Below are 23975 nucleotides of genomic sequence, written 5' to 3'. Positions count from 1 at the left end.
CATAGCCATCACTAAAATGCTTTTGAGAAGAGCAAAACAGCAGCTTCCATTTAAAAAAAAAAATACTCTATGCCAAGCAGTCCATTTCAAATTCCCCCAATACTCCTGTCAGGTAGAAATTATTTTCTCACAGTTCCAAGGGGAAAAAACAGACTCACAAAGTTTCAGTGAACATCACTCAGGTCTACAACTCTTAATGCTTTCATTTTACTATTTACATTGCTTCTTATATTTGGAAAATTCAAAGTAATATAATTTTCATCATACTCTGCATTAAGCATATGCTGAAGTTAATGAAAAATAACCAATAAAACTGACACAACTGGCAATACTATTCTTTATTATCAATTTTTCTTTTTGAGGAAGAAGCATGCTTTTTTTTTACAGCACCTGTAAACAAGTCAGTGAAGTATACTATTTTGAGTTTCTCCATATATATGTATTTTCTTTTTTTTTTTTTTTTGGAATGTTAGAATACCAGAACACCAACTGCATTACATACACTGAAGGCAAGTCAGGCTAAAACAAGGGTAAAATTTTATGGCTGAAAATATTCATAGCAGCAACTTTTAAAAGATGATTTTATTAAATCAAGTCATTGCACTTGGTCATTTTATTGCTACAGCAAAACAAGGCCATTACATTTTTAACACTTCTCATTTCTGATTTTAACTGATTGTCTCATTCAGTTCATACATTTCAAGTTTAAATGAAAGCATAAAATGGTTACCAGCAAATCTAAAGAGAGCACTTGGGTTTTTTCCTGTGATCACAGTAAGAAGCATAAAAAAGAGAAAATCCTCTATGACACCAGACCCATTCTCTCTTCCTATCTTCACACTTAAATTTTGTAAAGAGGTAACAGCTTTATAGAAGACCAAAGCTTAGTGGTCACACTCACGCACACAGACACAACACTTCTAATATTGAAATACAACTAGGACAATTAGTAATATTATGTGTTTCAAAGAACAGCAAACCTGAACAATACATTCACTAAGAATTTGGCAATGACAGATTCCATGCTGTTCACCTCTAGTCTGTCGTTTATACTCACTCATAGAAAAAAATAATGATTTACTTCTAAGTAAAGGCTATTATTACAAACCATTTTGTGATATGAACTTTATGAATAGGAAATAATAAAATTCCTGTATCAAGAGCAAATACTGGTAGATTGCTAGATTAATGTAATCACTTTTCCCTCTGAGTTTGGTTTTCTTTTCTTTACTATTTGGTCAAGGGCAGAAAAACAGAGACACATTATTTACTTTTATATTCTGACTGAGGACTATCCAAGCAAATACTCAAATGTATTTCAGTACTCATGACCATCTTGATTTCACGCCCAAGTGAGAAAACGACCAACAAAACCTTTAAGAATAGCCTGAAATCTGCTGGACACTCCCTTACCCGTTACGAGGGGAGGAGGGCCACTCACTATGCTTCCAGCCAGAGAGCAGGACAAGGACTTCCAGGATACGCTGTTTCTATTTCTACCTGAGGACTTTCAGTAAAAGAAACTAAGCTCTAATTTATTTAACAAGAAGGAAACCATTCATTTGAAAAGTCATTTAAAAACATTAGAACAGGAATAAACAATTTTGTTCAGTAGTGACCTCATCAGAAGAGCTCAAGGACTTTAAAGAGTTACAAGGTACACGCTCAATGCACCATTAGATTGAACGTAAGTTGAGAATTTAACATTAAGTAATTATATATTGGAATTTCTATTATTTTCTACTAAAGTTCTCTTTTATTTGAAACAACATGACAAAATTTCATTAACACAAGATTCTACTATTATAAGATTAAAACTTAAAGGAAAAGTATTGGTTAGGTGGTTTAAAACAATATAAAATGCAAGCATGACAGATGGTACTCAAAATCTGAAAGTCATGTGCTATAATAGTGCTTAAAATCCTTTTTTTTTGCAAATAAAAAAATTCTACTTTTAACATAAACCCACATTTTGAGATGTATTATCTATAGACATAACATTTTAAAATCTTCAACAGTTCCTAAGTGACTCTGAAGAAACTGCTAATTCATCCATTTTGTGAAAATGCATTTTGAATATGGTCAACTATATTTGGTTTGAAATAAGCTGTAATGTTACATTTTATGATATACTAACACTCTTTATAAAGCTGGTATCTAAATGACAGCCCAAAATATCTCCACCAGTTAGTTTGGTCTATTAAGTAAATTACACATTGTAAAACCTGAGTATTTACATGATGATAACTTGTCCAAGTACAAAACCTCACACTGAAGTTCTTAAAGTTTTGAGTTTTGTTTTCCTAGTATTACCATTATTAAAAATCAAAAGAAGGGGCATGAAGAATTAAATCACAAACATGAAATGAGTACTATTTGAGCCTGTAGAATAAGCAGAAAAGTAATAAGGCTGGTGTTTGCATATTATATGTGCTGTAGTTTTTAGGCACAACAAGTTAAGGGTTAAATTGACATTTTTAGTTCCTTAGACCTAATGAATTTAAAATATAGCTCATATTTTCCCAAATATATTTAACAATACAATACATTTAACTGAATTCCTTTTATGAATCCTATAGTGCAAGCAATATAAAATATTTTAAAAGTTGAAGAAATTATTTTGATTTCATTAGTTAGTACTATATGCATGGGAGAGTAATCTCATTTATAGCTAGGAAACTCCTATTTCATCACTCAGAGTATAAACAGCACTGCAAACAAACAGGCACAACAGTGTAATCCTGGGTAAGAAGCTAAAAGTAAAAAATATATATATACAAAGTTTATATCCCTTATGTATTATGGGAAAAGTAGTGACTACAGTTACTATAAAGCTAATTTGTCCCTCTCAAATAGTATATTTTACAGATTTGTAAAGATATCACCATATTTATAGCATAGATCTCTTTAAAAATAATACTACAGGTTTCAATAAAAAAACTATTGTGAACTTTCTTTCCTTTTTATACAGATTCAGTAGTATTTTCAAGCAAACTAAAAAAAAAGTTTGCAATCCCAGCACATAAGAAATAAGGCCTCTTTTTTTCATATTGGCAAAACAAAATATATAAAAAAAAATTCACCTTCCCCTACTTTTCTATAGATATTACAGTTCATATACTCATATTTATCACGACATCAGAATTTGTTATTTTTTAAGTAACAAGTCAGTTGAAGTTCATAGTGTTGCTTCTGAATCCCTGGAACATTAAGAACACTTCAAGAAGACAAGACTGCTTTTTTCAGCTTCTCTATTTCCACCTAAAATACAAAACACAAATGGAGCAACAGATAAAATACATTTACTTTAGTAAAGTTTCTTTATTTTATCCCACATCATTAAGATCTGATCATACTTTCAAGCCTCCATATTTTGATTTCCATTCTAAAATCTAATTTCCAATGTTGTAATAAATACAGAAAAAGTTCAACAAAAGAAAACATCACAATGCACGTTCCTAAAGAGCAGGTGACAACAACAAAAAAAGCAACTATAGCTGTTTCACCCAGAACTGTGTTAAGTAATGTGAGCATTTGAAAGAACTGTAAGAAAATCAGCCCTACAGAGAACACGAGAACCCTTGAAACCAAATGAAGAAATGTACACATACCTGTAATTAAGCAAAGGGGGCAGAAAAGTAAAAAAAATAATAATAAAGGACCAGTTTGGTTCTGTATCTTTCACTTACTACCTATGTAACATTGATAAATCACTTCATCTCACCTGGTCTCAACTTTCTCCTCATAAACATTATGTCTCTAGACTAAATTATCATTAAAGCCCAGGAACATATTTAAAATTCAGACAATGTGTTGAAATACTTCCAACTTTAGGCAGAAGGCATCCTTCACTTAACAGAAATTCACAACTTAAGAAACTCAGGAAAATTCATTAGATTTTCACAATTAACTGCAAAGAGTTACTTAATTTTGACATATTACAAATAACTAAGTTGAGGCTCAAAGATACCCTGCCAATGGTTCCACACTAGCAAGTGGCACACAACTTGTACTGCTAAGGTCTAAGGCTCTAAAGCCCACAGTTTTTATACTCCTTCCCAATTAAATATTTGGATCCTCATTTTTGTGTGTGCGTGAGGAAAATCGGCCCTCAGCTAACATCTGTGCCAATCTTCCTCTATTTTATATGTGGGATGTTGCCACAGCATGGCTGGATGAACACATGGGTCCACACCCGGGATCCGAACCCATGAATCCCGGGGCAGTGAAGCAGAGCATGTGAACTTAACCACCATGCCACGGGGCCAGCCCGTATTTGGGTCATTTTGACCTTTCACTGCATGTGGAAGCAGGTAGGCCTTACCTTCTCCTGATAGCATCCTCCATCTTCCCAACAATGCATACAAATAAGACATGCTATGGCTAACCACTGATAAATAGTTCATTATTACATGATGAGCATTTTGCCCCAGTCAAAAAGTATAGTTTTAATATGCTCACAATCTCCTTAGGGATTCTAACTAGTCGAGAATGGCTTGTTAATTTCAGGATCTTTCCTGATATTATTCTTCAACTAATATGATCATTAGCTAAATATTTTCGCAGCATCGGACTGGGACAAGTCTTAGTCTTCAGCCTGGATTGAGATAAAATACCTTCAATCTTCAGCCTGATGTGCTATTATTATCATCTCTATTTCAAAGACCAACTGTGTAATTTTAATGGGAGAGGATGCACAGAAAACAGTAAGAAAAAACACCAATGGAAAAGGCAGCAAGGAGTGGGAAGAATAACCCTGAATGCAGTAATATTCCTTACAGACTGCTATTTGTCACATAAATTTAGGTATCAAGCAAATATTTATATGGCTAGAGTTTTTCTTCTAGCACTTTTATGTTCATTGATCATCTGCAGTCCTTTTCATCACTCCTCAGTATAATTTAATGCCATATATGGTTAACTTTATAGTAGTTCAAAGTACTACTTTTAATATTTGGGGAAATATAATTTTTCCTTTAAACATATGATCCTAAAATTAATGCCTTATTAAGTGTGTTTTTACAATACAAGGGTCAAACTTTCCCCATTAAGGAAAAAAATGTGTAATATAAGTCAGTGAGAGGCTAAGTAACAGCTGATTTTTTATTTTTTTTATTTTTAATTTTTGTGAGGAAGATTGGCCCTGAGCTGACATCTGTGGCACTCTTCCTCTATTTTGTATGTGGGACATCACCACAGAGTGGCTTGGCGAGCAGTGCAAAGTCTGCAATGGGATCCAAACCTGTGAACCCCAGGCCGCTAAAACAGAGCACGTAAACTTAACCACCATGCCACTGGGCCAGCCCCATAACAGCTGATTTTGCTGGAAAAATTGAATCAAAAGAAATTCTTCAAAAAAAAGAACAATTCATTTGACTCGTCGTAATTTTTATGATGAATCATATAAACAGTCACGCACCACATAATGACATTTTGGTCAATGACAGACCATATGAAAGTGGTCCCATGAGATTAGTACCATATAGCCTAGGTGTATAGTAGGCTATACCATCTAGCTTTGTGTAAGTGCACTCTATAATGTTCGCACAAGGATGAAATCACCTAACAACACATTTCTCAGAACATACTCTCGTCGTTAAGTGATGCATGACTGTACAAATTGAACTGCATTGGTTCCTCTTGCTCACATTATTACCTTATTTTCATATATGAATATAAATGTATATGTATAAGGAATGAAAGTCAAGAAACATTTTTGTTTTTACTTTCTCAATTTCTACCATGTTCCACACCAGGAATTTAAGACATTTTTAACATTTACCTTCTAACAGTTATTAATTCAACAAAAAATTATTAGCTATCTAACATGCATTTAGCACTGTGCTAGGAGCTATGGGCAAAGATAAAACAGACACAGATCCCACCTGCAAAAGTCTTACAGTCTAGAAGATGGGCAAAAATAAGTCCATAATGTATAAGTGATAAGAGAGAAAATTAGTATTTATTCATCTCTTACAAAACTAAAGGATGTGAATTTGGGAGAAGACAACATTACTTTTAATCCAAAGAAGACTGGGTACCAACTTAACAAAGGTGAGTATTTGAGCTAGACCTTGAGAATCTGCAGAAGTTGGGCATGAGAAGATGAGACAAAAGGAAAATACAGTAAGAGTAAAAATTCAGACAAATTAACTCTAAGAGACAATTGAGGATCAGCAAGCGAGGAAAGAAAGATACACTAGGACCAGGACATAAATGAAATCATATACCAAGTCAAGAGTTTGAACTTTATTCAGCAATAGAAAGTTCCTGAAAGCACTAGGCAAGGAAAGATTAATTTGAGATAAGAATGCGAGAAACTTAAGCAAGCTAAATAGAAGATAAAGAGGATAAGAAAAGGACAGAAATAGGGGACTAGAGATAAAGGTTAAGGCGTAAAGCTAATAGGCCTGAAAGTAAATGGAATTAGAAGAGAACAGAAATACCATGTCTGCATGACTAGAGGGACAATGAAACCATCAACAGAAACAGGAAATCAGAACAACAGAAAAGGAAGATGAGAAATTTAACAGGGACATGCTAATTCTGAGTTCACAGTGGAATATCTAGGGAGACTAGCAGCTATAGACACATGATAGAAGCTGGGAAAAGAAGTATTAGACAAAGACTGAATGCACAGGGAGGAGGGCCAAGGATATGCTGAAGGAACATCTCTCCCTTAGGTTACAAGAAAGGAAGAAGACAGAAGTTAGGGACAGAAGAATGCAGGATCATATAAACCAAGATAAAATTCTGAAAAGGTGGCAATGGTAAAAATGTGAAATGCTGTTGGAACTGAAGAGACATTGGAGTTACCATTAGTAAACCTAAATGCAAGGGATTACGCACTGAATTAAAGGTGAAGAATTAGAGACTAGCAATGTATGCTGTTTTCGGTTGTTTTTGTTTTGCAATAAATGAACCCCAAATGAAAAGAAAAAACTACAGCAGATCAAGTGGGCAGTTGGATCTGAAATGGGGCTTTTCTTTGTTTTTTGAATAAGGAATAAAATTGAGTATTTTCATGGAAAGAACAAAAAGTATCAATAGAAGGGACATGTTAGCCATAACAGTAAAAACGGAGTTTTGATAATTTACCAAATACCTTCACATATATTATCTCAACTAAAGCTAAAGAAGGCTAACTGACTTCCTCGAGTTCAAACAGTATAACTCAATCCCTAAGAGCAAAGGTTCTGAAGCCTGTGTGCTGTTAAAAATTTCAGCTCCACTGCTGACTTAATCATTCTAAATCCTAGTTTCCTCACCCTTGAAACAGGAACAACAATCCTTATGAGGTATGTGTGTCCAATGAGATAATGTACAGAAAGTCCTAAGCTTAATTCACACAGTTTAGAACTAAAAGGCATGAGTGTAAGTCAGAAGAGGAACTCAAGTTTTTTAACTCCAACTCCCATGTTCTCTCTTTTTCACAATGCTAACAAAACAAAGAGGGTAAGTAATGAGGCAAGGTAAAAATAAGGAGGAGGATGAAATAAGACAGAATGGGAAAAGCCTCTGGAGAAAGGCAGGACACACTTTCTCTGAGATACACAGAAAAGAAGAACATATGAAGACCAAAGTCAGTGAGGATAAGAAAAAAATTAAGAAAGATAAAGAAAATAAGTAAAATCATCAGTCATCAGCAGAGAGTAAAGATGATGACACTATAAAGTAAACATTCACCGAGAAATCAAAGTCAGCAAATCTATAGCCACATCCTATTACCACCACCACCACCACTACCACAACCGGCCCTGCCCCCAGGACAACAAAAAGAAAAAAGTTTAACTGTGAAGGAGAGAGAACTAAAGCTCAAGAAAGAAGCAGTATTGAATGCAAAAGATCTAGAAACTAGACACTCTTAAGAGGCAAGAACCATGTTTGTTTTATTCACAAATGTATACCTTGTGCCTCATGCACTGCCTATGAGAGTTAATGCTCAAAAAATATTTGCTGAACGAAGGAACGGAATGTGACAGGGAGTCAACAAGAGACTAATTAAACGGCTAGCAGGGAGTGTTGAACTGAAGTAGGACAGCATAACTTGCAGTGGAACCAATCAACCAGTTGGGTTGGAAAAAACATGTCCAGTTTATGGTGACTGCAATCGCAATGCCAGGAGGAATCAATTACCTCTAGATTACTTCTCATTGCCTTCTCTTCTTCCAAATCTTTTCGTAGTTTTTCCAGTTCTTTCCTAAGAACAAAGTATTTATTACTGTTAAGTTTTTCAATTAAACAATATATTTGACTAATGTTAACAGGGTCTCTGTTGCCTGACATTCCAGAACATGGGGAAAACTTTTTAAAAGAAACAGCCATATTGATTAAGAAAAATTTCAAATTCTCTAGTTGGAGTGAAGCAATTTTTCATATTCAGGTATCATACATCTCCCAAGCTGGACACACCAGAGGCCAAACAATTTGGTAAAATAAATGTTAAAACACATCATAGTACAAGGTAAATTATAGTTTATTCAATAGAATACCCTAGACTTTCTATTTCTCTTTCTCTATTTTTTTTAATTAAATATTAGAGGCTGGCCCCGCAGCCGAGTGGTTAAGTTTGCACACTCCACTTTGGCAGCCCAGGGTTTTGCTGGTTCAGATCCTGGGCACAGACCTAGCAGCACTCATCAAGCCATGCTGAGGCAGCGTCCCACATAGTAGAACTAAAAGGACCCACAACTAAAATACACAACTGTGTAGGAGGGGGCTTTGAGGACAAGAAGGAAAAATTTTTAAAAAAATTAAATAAATTAAAAAAATAAATTAAATATTACATTAAAATCCAAAAATCAAACCAATAAACAAAAAACTTCAACCAAAAATTCCTCCTCCTTAACTCATGTTTTCATTCTTCTGTGTTCCCGTCTATCTTTTTATATAGTAATTTTTCCCTCCATAGCTGTACATGTATATTCTATATTGTCTTCTCACAAAGTATTTTAAAACATTTCCATGCTGCTAAAATTGTAATTTAACTGTTGTTTGCTATTCAACTATTCAAGTTTTTTGCTTGGGGGGACAGAAGGAATGAGACGAATAGGAATTTACTTAACATTATGAATACATCAATATATCATATTTCTATGTCAAAAAGCATGGACATTTTCGGCCTCTTGACATATACTAGGAAAATTCTCCTCAAGAACGTTGCAGAAATAATAGCTTGAAAAAGTCATGAAAACAGAATATTTGAGAAAGGAAGGGAGTTTCAAACTATAGAGTTTCAAAACTAATTTCTGAGGCCTGCCTGGTAGTGCAGCGGTTAAGTTCACATGCTCTATTTCGGCGGCCCAGGGTTTGCCTGTTCAGATCCCAGGCGTGAACCTACGCACTGCTTATCAAACCATGCTGTGGTAGGCATCCCACATATAAAGTGGAGGAAGATGGACATAACATTAGCTGAGGACCAAGCTTCCTCAAAAAAAGAAAAAGAAAACTAATTTCTTCTGTGGTTTTAATGATTAGAAAACTATTTCTCTATACGGGGAGTAAATTTTCTACTGTTTTATAGTCTACTGACTATAATTTTTAAAATAAGTAATAAACTGAAATTTACCTAGAGTTTATTTTGGGATGTGATATAAAATGTGCTTCTAAGCTAATTAACTTCATATTGCCATAAGGTTATCACTAAATTAAATGATGCTTTCCTGTTTCCAATTATACTATTATTCTGAGTTTATTATACATTTAATCTAATTAGGTTAAATCTATAATTAGATACATTATATCTAAATTAGGATCTAGTCCTAGAATATTTATCCTGCTGTATTTATATGTATAATAGTGTTACATTATTCAAATTATTTGCCTTTTCACCTGATAATTTAGTCAGTCTCACATTTTTACTGCCATTTAAAAAAATATGCTTACAAATACAAAATTTTATGTAACATTCTGTTTTCTTTTTACAAGATCAAACTATACACCATGTCCCGTAACTTTTCAACTGAAGAAATAGATTACTGATGTACATGTCTGTCAACCTTGCCAAATGTTCATCTCCTTCCATTTTTTGATGATTTGTTCTATGCATTTTAGATTTCAATATTGAATGCACAGACTGTTTATGTATTTGTAAGCTATAAAAATATAATAAAGCAAAAAACCTAAGAACTCCAAAGCAGCTTAAGAAATAAAATATTACCAGTACCTCTGATACCCAAAGTGACCCTCCCCCTCAACCCCGTGTTCCCCCTCTCCTTCGTAGTATTATTCCTTTTCCTGTCTTTCTAATTTTACTACAAAAGTATCTTGAAACAATATACTGTTTGGTTTTGTATGCTTTTGAACTTTATGTAAATAAAATAATACTATATGCATGTCTCTGACTTGCTTTACCCACCCACAATGTTTTTTAAGATTAATTCATGTTGACACATGTAGCCACAATTCATTTATTTTTATTGCTGTACACTGTATAGTATTTCTCTGTATCAATATACCAGTATATATTTATCCATTCTCCTGTGACGCTCTTCTTTTCCAGATTAAAAAAGCTGCCATCCATTTCATTTTCCCAAAGGAACTCAAGAGTCTGAAAACACTCTTTGGAAAATAATTCTAAAATATCCAATATCTATGTTTTAAAATATATATAAATCACAAATACTTTATTCATCCTACAGTTAATCTAAGAGCACCTACAGGCAATCTGTATATATAATTAGTAGTTCGTTAAAAATAGCAGACTTTGTATTAAAAATGTAAAACGTCAAAATCAATAAATCAGGCGAGATCTCCAACTGGTAAATGAGTGGTGCTTATTTAAATAAATATTTACTAGACGAATGAACTTACAGTTTATAATGTGCATATTGTGAAAAACTTTGCCAGACTCAGAACAAATAAACTGAAGGATTCAAGAAAGACCCATCATCTACCAAATTACAAACACTCTCTCTCTCTATATGATATATATAAGCATAATATATTTTTTAAGTAGTCTTTCAAGATAGATTTTTTGTTTCTAAGAGATGTTTGTAAAAGTGCTCTGCAAACAACAAACAAATCATATTGTTAATCTCAATACTGCTTTTAATAAAGAATCCAGTGACAAGTGAGAACTGGGGGAGAAATGGTAATTCGAGTTCAGAGGGAACAACGGTCTCTGGCGGTGACTTTACACCAGGTTCCATATTCAATGAGACACTTTCAGAGCTACAGGGGAAGGGGAGCTAAAGGAAGAGCACCTGCATCCTCACCCTCAGGTCAATCAGATTCACTCATCTTTGATTTGCTTTACCTACTGGGCTTTTGCAGAATTATGTCTAAAATGTTTAGGTTTAAAATTCAAATGGGGCCAGTCCCATGGCTGAGTGGCTAAGTTCGTGCACTCTGCTTCAGCAGCCCAGGGTTTCACCCCTTCGGATCCTGGGCAAGGACCTAGCACCACTCATCAAGCCATGCTGAGGTGGCATCCCACATGCCACAATTAGAAGGACCACAACTAAAATATATACTATGTACTAGGGGCTTTGGGGAGAAGAAGGAAAAATTAAAAAACAAAATCTTTAAAACAGTTCAAATAATACTGGTTATAGAAAAGATCTCTAAACCAACAGAAGATGAGGGTTAAAGTTCTAGCTTAGCCATTTAAGAGCTGAGTGATCTTAGGTAAAGAGCTTTACCTCTCTGAACCCTTATCTCTTCATTTAAAAGAAGGGAGGGGGGCTATTGTACGTAATCTTTTAAATTTATTTTAGCTCTAAAAAGTCCCTAACTTTCACATAGGGTATATGTCTCACCATACACCATAATCAAAGCTTTCAGAGTTAAGAGAAGGGCCTTAGAGATCACCTATTCCAATTCACTTGTTTTATAAATATCCAACTCAACTGTAGCAGAAGCAGCGATCAGTCTGCTGAGAAGTAAACTAAGTAGTCATGTGTCACTAAACGACGGGGATACACTCTGAGAAATGCGTCATTAACTGTCTTCATCATTGTCCGAACATCACAGTGTACTGACACAGACCTTGATGGCACAGCCTACTGCACACCTAGGCTACAGGGTACTTACGGGACCACTGTCATATATGCGGTCTGTTGTTGACAGAAAAGCCACTGTGTGGTGCATGACTGTATATGTACAAATACAGCCCAGATCTAAAATACAATATGGCTTTTCCTAATTTGAAGAGTAATTACTAACCTGTGTTTGACCAGAAGATCTGTAGCCTCAAATTATGGCTATGCACATACGTTTTCTCTAATTGCGCTACTAGAACAAGTTTTCGAATTCAAATTCTTTGTCAAGAGGAGAAAAGCACTATTAAGGAAAATTTCTTTGGAAACATACTTGCTCATACCAGAAACCTGGCAGATTACATCTTTACTTGATACGAATTGGAAGAATTCTTTACACACACATTAAGCAGTACCCAATAAAGAAAACACAGGCTACTTACCCATGATCCTTTTTCAGTGCTTCTACAGTGCACAGCAATTCAATAATCTGAGCTCTAAGTTCATCCAAGGAATTTTTTTTCCCATCATTTGATTCTACTTTAGCTTTGATTTCTAATGGAGTTACAAAAGCAGCCATATTTGGTTTAGAAGCACTTGAAGGTGTTGAAAGGTACGCAGATGGCTGAAAACGTAATAAACACAAAATTTTCTGATTTTACTTGTATTTACATTTAATATCATATCTAACTCCAACAGATTTTTATAGCACGGAGACACATAAAGCAATACTTCAAGAGAAATGATAAACTTGGAAATTCAAAAAGCAGTTTAATGTTCACAAATAGAAAAAACTATCAAACAACCAAAGAATAAACTTGCAATCACTAGAGGGTTTTGTGAGAAATATCAAGGGTTTTATTTAAAAAAAAAAAAAAAGAATAAGAATAGCCATTAGATTTCTCTTATGAATGGTAGGCCTAGGGGAGCATCTGGAAACAAGAACACATCAGCATTATTAAGGTGCCGTTTTGATCCTCCGTATTAAACAGTTATTATTTAGAATACCCAAAGAGCTACACTTAACAGTAATTACGAAGAATTTGGTAAGTCCATGAAAGGGGCATTAAAATGAATCCATGGCCTGAGACTCTCATTATTTCACTAAAATAACAGTAAGTAGCGCTAACAGTCTATTGAAATTAGAATTAGATTAAGTGTATCTCATAAATCAGAATAGCAGCCAAATGCCCTGGAATGAATTTGAGGAGGAAACATGACCTTCTTAAATATAAGATGTGTGTCAACTGTGGTAACACTATCTTACATTAAAAAGGCAAGAGTTTAGAAAAAAGTCTTAACACCAGGTAACAGATGGAAGAATCCATGTATTCTGCCATTCATTCCAGTATATATTCAGTGATTATGGTGCCGAGCACCAAGCCAGGTAAGGAGTAAACAACTAATGGCTTCTGACCTAAAGTGTGTATGTTTAATGGGAAAGTGAAACAGACGTACAGATATATGCTTTAAAAACATGAAATATGTAACATTTATACTACTCATTTAAAATAATGTATGCTCTTCTAAAAAAAGATCCACAGAGAATAGTATGACAAGTTTAACAACTCAACTTTTTAGCAGGAATTATTTTATTTCTTGGCAGAAGAAGTAATTCTTAAAGGACATTTTTAAATTCCACAATTTTGATTTTCACAAAGAATCCTACAAAGTATACAAATCTTAGATCATAATGCATCTCACCTTTGGAGTGTAGCATGAGTCCTTTTTAAATTCAGATGGCTTTAGGCTGGCACTATCATCTTCTTTTGGTAATTTTAACAGTTTTTCTGGGCTTTGAGTTGGCTAAACGATTTTTTAAAAATCAAGAAACAGAAAACAGCAAAAAAGGAAAAGGTAGTAAGCATTTGAGTAATAGAGTAACTGTTATCACTGTTTACAGCAGCTGCTATTCCAAATATTCCATTGTTGTCAGGATGTTACATAATGTCAAACTGAATAACACACTTGCGTATCTTGAAGGCAAAACCAGCTTGCCTCTTGGCAGCAAAATTTTTTTCTACTTAGGTAATTTAAAACTACTCTAGTTCTTAAGAGCTAATACATTAACACTGAGCACTATCAGTATCACAAGTAACACACAGAAAGCACAAAAAGAAGTTAAACACTTAGATACCAGGACTAGTACTACAGGAAACACTGACTGTTTCAGGGCAAAGGGTGTTTTCGTTCTTTCCCAAAGTGAATAGTATCAATTCTAATCATTGTTGTTGGGTAAGATTATACAGGTCCCTTGTCCCCTTTCAACTCTGTGCTCTGTGGTTATAGGTCTCATGACAACTCTACTTCTGATTTTGTAACCTTCCATTCCAAACCCTGCTGAAATGAACAGGGGTCTTTCCTCATATATCCTTAAATACAACCATTTGCTACTTGAGTATAACAGCTATCTTCCTCATTTTTAAACTGGCGGAGCTATAAACCCTCCCTCCCTCTCATCTTCAGAAGGACTCCGGATTTGTTAAAATTTTGTTTTACAACAGTAGGTGTAACTCACAGAATGTCCACCATTGAAGCGGCCAGGCAATCTTCTCCCAGGCATTTTCGGTCTATTTGCTGTGAGATGTAGCAAGTTTTCTGAGGAAGCTATGTCATCAAAATTAACAAGATCTGAAGAATAAAATTAAACATATCTAATAATAGATAATGTAAAAAAAAGCATGTTTCTGGATTTTTAACAAACAATAAATTAAAAAGAGTGCCGTAGGACTCACAAGTGGACCTGTGCTTTTCATATGCATTTGGAAAACAACACTCACCCTTAAAAAACAAACACTTCTTTACCTGATACATTGGATAGCATAAGGTTCAGGTTTCTAATAGAGACTCAGACCTCAACAAAAAGTTCTCACTGTAGGATATAAACCTGTACCATAAGTTGTAGCGGCATAAAAAAGCTGTTATCTTAAGTTATTGCTTATTAAAAAAAACAGGATCTACTTCTTCAATTCATAATTAATTACAATTAATACATAAGAAAATTAACATACATAATTTGTTTTAAACTTCAAGTAGTATCCTAATATTCAAATTTTAAGGACTCAACTATATCTAGGACTCTGCTGCTTTCCGACAGCATTTGTCAATGTAAAGTTCAAAGTATAATTTCGTGTCTTTGTGTGTGTACATATGTATGTGCACAGTATATTGCAGCTGGGCTTTACGCTGTTTATAGTTCACTGCACTTCCGCTTAGACATTACCATGTTTAGGAATCATAAGATAGTTGTAAATCTAAGGCAAATTACATACCAAGGGAAAATGCTACATAGATCATCTATTTGTTTACCCACCATCAAAGGCTGGTTGACCTCTGATCCAATAACTTGGGTTTAAGGACAAATCTAGGTAATTTTAATCTCTGAAACAATGGTATATAATACCTTCCCTTTTTCTAGATGATCCAGAAAACCTTGTTAAAGAAGCTGATCTTTAATTTTGAAGCCCAGATATCTTTGAGTGATACAAGAACCCTAAGGGTAACTTCAGACACTTCCATTGTCAATATAATCTTCCTTTAGCCCAGATTCCAGATTAGGGATATTAATCACAATCGAGATACTTGATATTGGCAATGGATATCTTTGGCCTAGTCTTTCAGGTATGGAATCATTCTTCACACTACCATTGCCTGGATGCTTATGATGCTTTCTGTCAAATAGTTAGATATCCCAATACAATGATTTGTTATTTCTTAAAAGAAATCTAAAGATACTTATCATTACTGCCCTCAAAGCTTATTCATCAATTTTCATATTTAAAGTAATTAATTTAAGAGAATTTTTCTTAAAGGGATGGAAGACACAAACGTTAAGGCAGAGAAGAGGTATCTCTGCTAATACGCATTTTATAACAACTTCAAGTTATCTGTTGGCCTCTATTAAGTCTCTTCCATCTTCACGTGCTGCTTACTTTGTGCGTTCTATCTTGGATCCAGTCACTACGCTAATACATCACAACAGGCAATCTCATGTGCTCAGTTTAACTGTGGCTTGAGTCATTCAATTATTATCTATAAGTAATTATAAAATATAACAAACCATAATAAAAAAACACAACAGCTTTACTGAAAAATGCATTATTAAATGTGAAAGACCTTGAGTTTAAATATGTATTTAAATATCTCAATCTTTTTATTTGTAAATTTTATAAACAAAGAAAATAATATTTTAAAAGATGTTAAAAACATGCTGTCACTTGAAGGGTTAAAAATTGTTTTTTTACACTGTCTAATTTTTAAATGTGTGTTGACAACCTACAAAAAAAAAACCTTGAAAAATACAATCCAATCATTTTGGCCTGTGGAGATTATTTTCAAATGCATATTTAAGCAACTTGCAAAAAGAAAAAGAAACAAACAGGAAAACATAGGACGGAATGAAGATAAAAGAAACTGAAAATGAAATAAAAGGTATATTACAAAATTATACACCATGCTGATGTACAAATGCCTTCCCTATGTCCAGTTTTGGGTTCCAACACCAAGACAAATAATTTCACTATTCTAAAACTCTGGCAGGTCCTCCATTTAAACCATTAGGTTAGTAAAATAAAACAGTGCACATTTTGGACTCACGATATATTTGAACACTTTTAAATTTACCTAGGAGTGATAATAATGGATTTATACTGTACAAATGGCATAAAAGGTATGACAATCACCTAACTCTTGCAATCACACTGTCACTCTGCCAGCCACTGACATTTCTAGATATTGCCTAAAACACAGAATTTTTTAAAAATCAAAATGAAATGTCAAATTTCGGGAGAAAATAAGTATTTTCTTTTATGGTCTTTCGTGGTTGCCAATTAAAATAAAACTTTTATCAAAAGAATATCTTTAATCAGGAAAATTTTTCCAACAAAAATTTCATTTTATTTTAAAATGGAAAACCAAAAGGGTTAGAACAGACAGACAAACATGTACACTTTTAGTAAAACTACAAAGAAAAATCAATGTGCACCACCTATTTATACTGAATATACTATTTTGATTTCTTTCATAAATTGTCATCTTACCAAAATGGAGAAAGGTAGGATAATTTCCTGACACGTAAGAGGGAAACATGGCAAACAGGCTAGGAAACAAAATCTGGAAAGAAAAGTCAAGGATAGGAATGTCTAGAAAAAAGACTAAACCAAAAAAATTATTTTACAAAGCAGGAAAAAGGAACAGTTGTAGAGTGACTAGAACCATTTCAATGTTTAGCATATACCTATTACAGTTTATCTAAACTTATATAAGATATGTGTTAGATTTTAGATTTATTCTTGTCTTCAAAAGAAAAAACTATGATTAGTATTAATTTCAATACACATTAAACTAGAAAAAAGTCTTTTTTTAATTACTCACTAAACACCAAGACAGCTTCCAAAAGGATGTTTTAGTACTAAAATTTACGTAGAAGTCTGAGTAATAAATCAATACATTAACTTATTAATACAGTTATAACTAAAATTAAACCACCTTTCAGTCAAGTTTTAGTCTTTAGCATATGACAGCAATTACAATGAAAGAGGCAATTTTAATTCTATGGTATAATAAAAGAAAAATATGCCAAATATTATTTTTAGGTATCTCACTATAAAAATACAACTCACTACAACACTTAAAATGTCATACATAGGTAAATAAAAATTCAGTAATGTCTTATATGATACTCTCTATAATGATATTATCAAGGAAACTATTATTAGAAAATAAAAACTTTAATCTCTGCTCTTGTTTCCCAGGTACAGTGTACATTTTCGGGCGTGGTGTTTTGTTTTTGCATCCTAGTTTAGATACAGATTCACTTTTTATAGAGTCTACCACTCAATAGGTAGGTATCTTAGTAGAAAAATCTGATCATAAATTCTTTCTTGGAGAAAAAAATAAATATTGAAAATTAATTCAAACAAAAATAGATCAACTGTCAAACAGAACTGAAGAGAAATCCCTATGTAAGCAATGAAGGCTTTTGTATCAAATAATGTATGTGTCTCTAAAATTTCCTTTTAAGCCAAAAAGAATTTATCACAGAAAAACAATCAAAAAGGATAAAATACTACACTCTAAGAATACTTCATCAGCTGTGCTTTCTCAGTGCATTAACTACATTACCACTAAATTTTGGTGGTTTTTTTTTTGAGGAAGATTAGCCCTGAGTGAACATCTGCTACCAATCCTCCTCTCTTTGCTGAGGAAGACTGGCCCTGAGCTAACATCCATGTCCATCTTCCTTTATTTTATGTGTGGGACGCCTGCCACAGCATGGCTTAACAAGCAGTGCGTAGGTCCACAACTGGGATCCAAGCTGGCAAACCCCAGGCCGCTGTAGCAGAATGTGCACACAACCACTGCACCACCAGGCTGGCCTCTCTAGCTGATATTTTAAAACTAACTGTAAACCAATCTTACTTCCTAGAAAATTTACTATTTTAGAAACATTAAGACCATGTGAACTTTAAAATTAGTCAGTAGTAGCAGTAAGATTATCCTAAACCAATTTTTGATGAAATGTTTGAAAAAGAAAAAAAAAAATTAAAATAGTTCTAACAGCTCTGCAGTTTGTAGTAATATCTTATATATGAGAATATATATGGAGGGACTTTAAAAAAAAAAAGGAAAACCAAATCAAGTATTCTATGAATGTTGTTCTTATATGTACAAAAGTGAGCATCTGTATCTATATATGTTTATATATGCCTTTATCTACAGTCATGCACCACATAATGTTTCAGTCAACAAGGGATGCTTACACAACAGTGATCCATAAAGTTAGTGCCATATGGCCCAGGTGCGTAATAGGCTATACCAGCCAGGTTTGCCTAAGTACACTCTACGATGTTCACACAAAGACAAAATCATGTAATGACACATTTCTAAGGACACATTAAGTGATACATGACTGTACAAGAAAATCATATCCCAGAGTAGAGTCAGGAATTTACATCCTTTGTAGATAAGAGAAGAAACAGAATGAGACGGGATTAACAATGAAGGAGAGGGGTAGATGAAGGGAAATAACATTTTATAACAACTTCCATGTCACCTATTAAAATAGGTATCAGAGATACATCAGACCATTCAACTGTTAGTTAACTAAGAAAACAGATTAAGAGTAGAAACATACCAATGATGGAGCAGCTAATAATTTAAAATGCACATTCTTTCCCTTTTTTGGGAAGGGCGGGGGTGAGGAAGACTGGCCCTGAGCTAACATCTGAGCCAATCTTCCTCCATTTTTTATGTGGGAAACCACCAGAGAATGGCTTGACAAGTGGTGTGTAGGTCTGTGCCCAGGATCCAAACCCGCAAACCACAGGCTACTGAAGCGAAGAATGCAAACTTACTACACCACCAGGCTAGGCCCCCAAAATGCGCATTTTTTAACAGCAAAGTCAATGTGCTGCCTACTATATCATTTCATCTCAAGTTATAATTTTATATAATAATGGGAAACTCTAAGGAGATTTTCACGTATGTCTTAAACTCGCTGAAACCTATGTTAAAGGGCTAGCATCACACGCTATTTGAACAATTTAAAACAAATTGAGCCTAAAATATGCCTCAAACTAATGCCAAATTTGAGGTTGTATTTGACACAGAACATGGTTTTTAAGGTGTCAATATCTCAAAAAAGAGGTAAAACACTTTTATACTGCAAGTACTAAAAACAGAAGATATTCTAATTAAAAAAAGACAGAAAGAAAGAACAGCCTCTGAGTTGAAGTTTGAGACAAAAGCTATTTGCTGTCAGCAGCTAAGCCTTTTATCTTAGCATACTGCTTGTGCCTAAAACAGTACTGCAGATATAACACTTGCTCAGTAAATATTTGCTATTTAATATAAACTCCACTTCCCAAATTCCTATTTTCTGAACTTCACAGGGTGTAAGTGTAGTACAGCAAAGGCAGTCTGACAGTGGAAGAAATACAGGACTGCAGTTTGGACGTTAGCTGTTAGTATTTTGAACTTATCTAGGTCTTGGCCTCTCTATTTCCTTATTCATTTGAAGAAAAAAACAAACCAGAAATTAAAAATTTTTGAACTGTGTTCCACAGCCTTTTTGCTCTTTAATAAAGAGTAAACAATGGTAATGGATATGAGACAAGAATTGAGACTAAAATCACAGTAAAAAAAAGAGAACTTTTCGACCATGACATTGTTACATGTGCTACTTCTAACTGAAATGTAGCAAAGAAAACAAAGCTTGCTGGTGACTATATAGAAAAAGTTTTGAAAAAAGTGAAAATTTGTTTTAATTTACTGAAATTCTTTTGTGATTTCCATGACCTTGAGACAACTAAATAAAGCAAATGTTCAAAAACGACAAAAACTAACAGAAAAAAATTGGCTCTAAATACTACTCTTCAAGCTCCTAAAGAGACTCATCAAAATTTAAGACTTCTAACATAAAGTTAGCAGAAAATTGTGGAAATTCAAAAGATAATACCAATGGATTTTTCTTTTTTAAATATACAATTTTTTTTCCTGAGGAAGATTAGCCCTGAGCTAACTGTTGCCAATCCTCCTCTTTTTTTTTCTGAGGAAGACTGGCCCTGAGCTAACATCCATGCCCATCTTCCTCTACTTTATATGTGGGATGCCTACCACAGAATGGCTTGCCACGCAGTGCCATGTCCGCACCCAGGATCTGAACCGGTGAACCCTGGGCCGCCAAAGCGGAACATGAACATGCATGCTTAACTGCTACGCCACCGGGTCAGCCCCTGGATTTATTTCCAGTTAAAATTGCATACTTAATCTTTTTTCTCCAATTCTTACTTTTCAAACACATTTCTAGCTATATTTTAAATCAAAGAAAAGACAATAAAAATTCACAGAATTATATACATACATATCTTAATTTTTTGGCGAGGAAGATTGTCCCTGAGGTAACATCTATTGCCAATCCTCCTCTTTGCTTGAGGAAGATTGTCGCAGAGCTAATATCTCTGTCAATCTTCCTCCATTGTTTTGTATGTGGGATGCAGCCACAGCATGGCTTGATGAGCAGTGTCTAGGTCCATGCCCTGATCTGAACCTATGAACCCTGGGCCATGGACGAGAGTGTGAACCCAATCACTACACCACCAGCCAGCCCCTAGAATTATATTTTAACACTAACTTCAATAATAAAGGACATTTTTAAAAAACATAAATAGCTTCTTTAACTAACAGTAAGTAACAATTTTCACCAGATAAAACATACTGAATATATTTGAGTGAATGTCTCTAAAATACAATATCTCAATTTCCAAAAATTATTAATGAATATGGCTCATCCAGAAAAGAGAGGATTCAAATACATAATGAAAGGATCTACAAAAAATTCAAATTAAACAACTGAAGGAGGCCATGCTTAGGTCAGCAAACTTAAAAGAGGGAAGAAAAATAAAATCACCTAAAAATTTTTGAAAGGTAGTAAGTAGTACATTTTACAATACAGTGACAAAAAAATCTAAATGTAACTGTCCTTGAAGTTTAATGTAAATATAAATGTTAACAATGAAGCTAAAATATATTTTAAGGCATTAAAATCTTTTAAAGAATATCATAGAACACTTCATATAAAAGAGATTTAAAGAGTTCACTTCTGATTTATGTGATCTTGGACATCTGACGTGTCTGTAGCTTACTTTGTTTAGATGAAAAGTAGGGAAAAATAGCATCTGCCTCTTAAAGCTACTATAAAGATAAAATAAGAACATACATGAGAAAGTACTTTGAAAATGTAAAAACCCTAAAAGTAAATGCAAAGTACTATACAATAATCATTTCCACAAAGTAATGATTGTGCAATAGTTTTAATAGTGAGACTTTATTAAGATTTCTCTGTATCAAGTTTTCCATTTTACAACTAAGAGTTATAAAAGACCAGGAGAAAAACAAAGATGACTAATGGGCTGAAAAATCAGTACTAAAACTCAAGGAACATTTAGCTACAGAAGTAAAGCATGCTGATATATATAGAGAAAGAGAGAGAATATCATAAAAAGCCTATTTTCCTGAATTGGAAACAAAAGTATCTTGAGATTAAGTGGAGAAATAAAAAGTCTTCTAGTGCTGGCACTGAATATCTATGTCACCTCTTTAACTTTTAAAACTAAAATGTATGCGCATCTGCCTAACGTGGTATGCTCTTTCCATTATGAAGAAGTATGATAAATGGATGATCTTTTAATATCCATCTCAGTACTCTGACCAGTAAGAAAGTTTATGTGAACCATAAATATTTTGCCCATTTACCTTCTTTTAGTTTTATTTTTCCACTGTATCTATCCACACACAAATTGCATACATAAATTTCTTATTTTTAAATAGTTCCAGAAAACCATACTGGTACTTTTTTTAATACACCACCTTTCTACACATTAACTTACCTGATTCTTTAGAGCTCCTAACTGTAAAGGAGTCTAGGTCTACTGATTTTGGTCTAAGTGGTAACTGTTCAGAATCTAGCTTTGATTTTGATATTGGCTCAGTTTCAAATTTTGAAGAAATAGTAGAAACTTCCCCATTAATCCTGAAATGAGAAAATCAAACATATGTAACAATCACTTGTACGTGAAACATGACCATTTTTTAACATTGTTATTTAACAACACTACAGATGATGATGTAACACTGGTGTTTCTTTCTGTTCTATAAAATTATTTCCATAAACATAAACCTCTACCCTAAGACTAAGCACAGTAAAATCAGAAATGTAAAAACAGCTTAATATGAGTGTATTCACTTAGTGTGAATATAAGATTAACGTTTAACAAAAAATTATTACAGTCTATAGAAAAAATATGGAAAACAAATACTTTAAAAATTTACTTTGAGATTTAGAAAGGCAGTAGAGTGATTTACATCAAAGGCAGATAAATGAATAAATTAACTTACAATTAGGTAAAACTTACTTGGCTACAGGAGGTGGTGGAGGAACTGGTTTTTCAGGTCGCTTTGTGAACACTGTTGCAGAAGATCTCAATAAATTATTGGCTTTGGTGGGTGGAGTAGGCTTCTTGGGTGGGACTTGTGGAGCAGCTGGTTTAGAAGGCTTCTGTTCCAGCACTGATTTTTCATCTGATTATTTAAAAATATTTAATTAGTTATAAGCAATCAGAACTATTTAGGTTTTTCTATTTCTTAAAGACAATGCCAGGCTCCAAAGTGTGAAACACAAAAGGAGAAACAATACTTGTGTGGTGTACACTGTTTTATGTTTTAAAGTTATAATTTAATAAGCCTAAATATCTAAAAAAGTTTACTTTGGTGTAGAGAGGTACTACTAATAATCTTCTGATTAACAAATAATGCCTGCTTTTTATTAGTAGTCTTCCCAGCATCCTATGCTTTTAGGGGTGTATTCTACTCAAATATAACCACATATAATTTTACTCTAAGCAAACACTACTACTATCTAGACTTAAATCCAGACCAAAGTCTGAAACTGAAAATAAATAGGAACTCTAGTGCCACTTAACATAATTATTTAAAAAGCATCACGATGACAAAGAAAAAATCAAATGTTAAAAGAAACTGAAACTAGATTGATTAGACACAGATAAAAACATTACGTCCAATATTTATACAGGCATACCCCAGAGAGATCGCGAGTTTGGTTCCAGACCATCACAATCAAGTGAGTCACACAAATTTTTCTGGTTTCCCAATACATATAAAATTTAAGTTTACACTGTATTTATACTACGTTTATACACTATACTGTATTTAGTGTGCAATAGCATTAAATCTAAAAGACAATGTACATACCTTAATTAAAAAATACTTATTTTTTTATTATTGCTAAAAAGTGCTAACCATCATCTGAGCTTTCAGTGAGTCCTAAAGTAAAATAACAGTAAAATTTGCTGCATCAATTGACTTCCTTTCACAAACAATTTCTCTGTAGTATGTGATGCTGTTTGACAGCATTTTATCCACAGCAGAACTTCTTTCAAAATTGGAGTCAATCCTCTCAAACCCTGTCAATGCTTTATC

General features: G+C 33.7%; 1 protein-coding gene across 1 annotated transcript in view; it reads right to left on the bottom strand.

Moving 5' to 3' along the window:
- Positions 1-323: 323 nt before the first annotated feature.
- CD2AP (CD2 associated protein) overlaps positions 324-23975 on the bottom strand; it is a 130039-nt gene continuing 106387 nt past the window's right edge. The window contains exons 12-18 of the mRNA XM_023625057.2: positions 22892-23057; positions 22367-22509; positions 14497-14609; positions 13683-13784; positions 12422-12603; positions 8137-8200; positions 324-3261 (exon numbers count right to left, since the gene is read on the bottom strand). Of these exons, the coding sequence (XP_023480825.1) occupies positions 3220-3261; positions 8137-8200; positions 12422-12603; positions 13683-13784; positions 14497-14609; positions 22367-22509; positions 22892-23057 (812 nt within the window). The 3' untranslated portion in view covers positions 324-3219. The remainder of the gene's footprint in view (positions 3262-8136; positions 8201-12421; positions 12604-13682; positions 13785-14496; positions 14610-22366; positions 22510-22891; positions 23058-23975) is intronic.

Source organism: Equus caballus, chromosome 20, assembly GCF_041296265.1.
Source record: "Equus caballus isolate H_3958 breed thoroughbred chromosome 20, TB-T2T, whole genome shotgun sequence".
NCBI lineage: Eukaryota > Metazoa > Chordata > Mammalia > Perissodactyla > Equidae > Equus > Equus caballus.
This window is presented reverse-complemented; position numbering and strand designations above follow the sequence as displayed.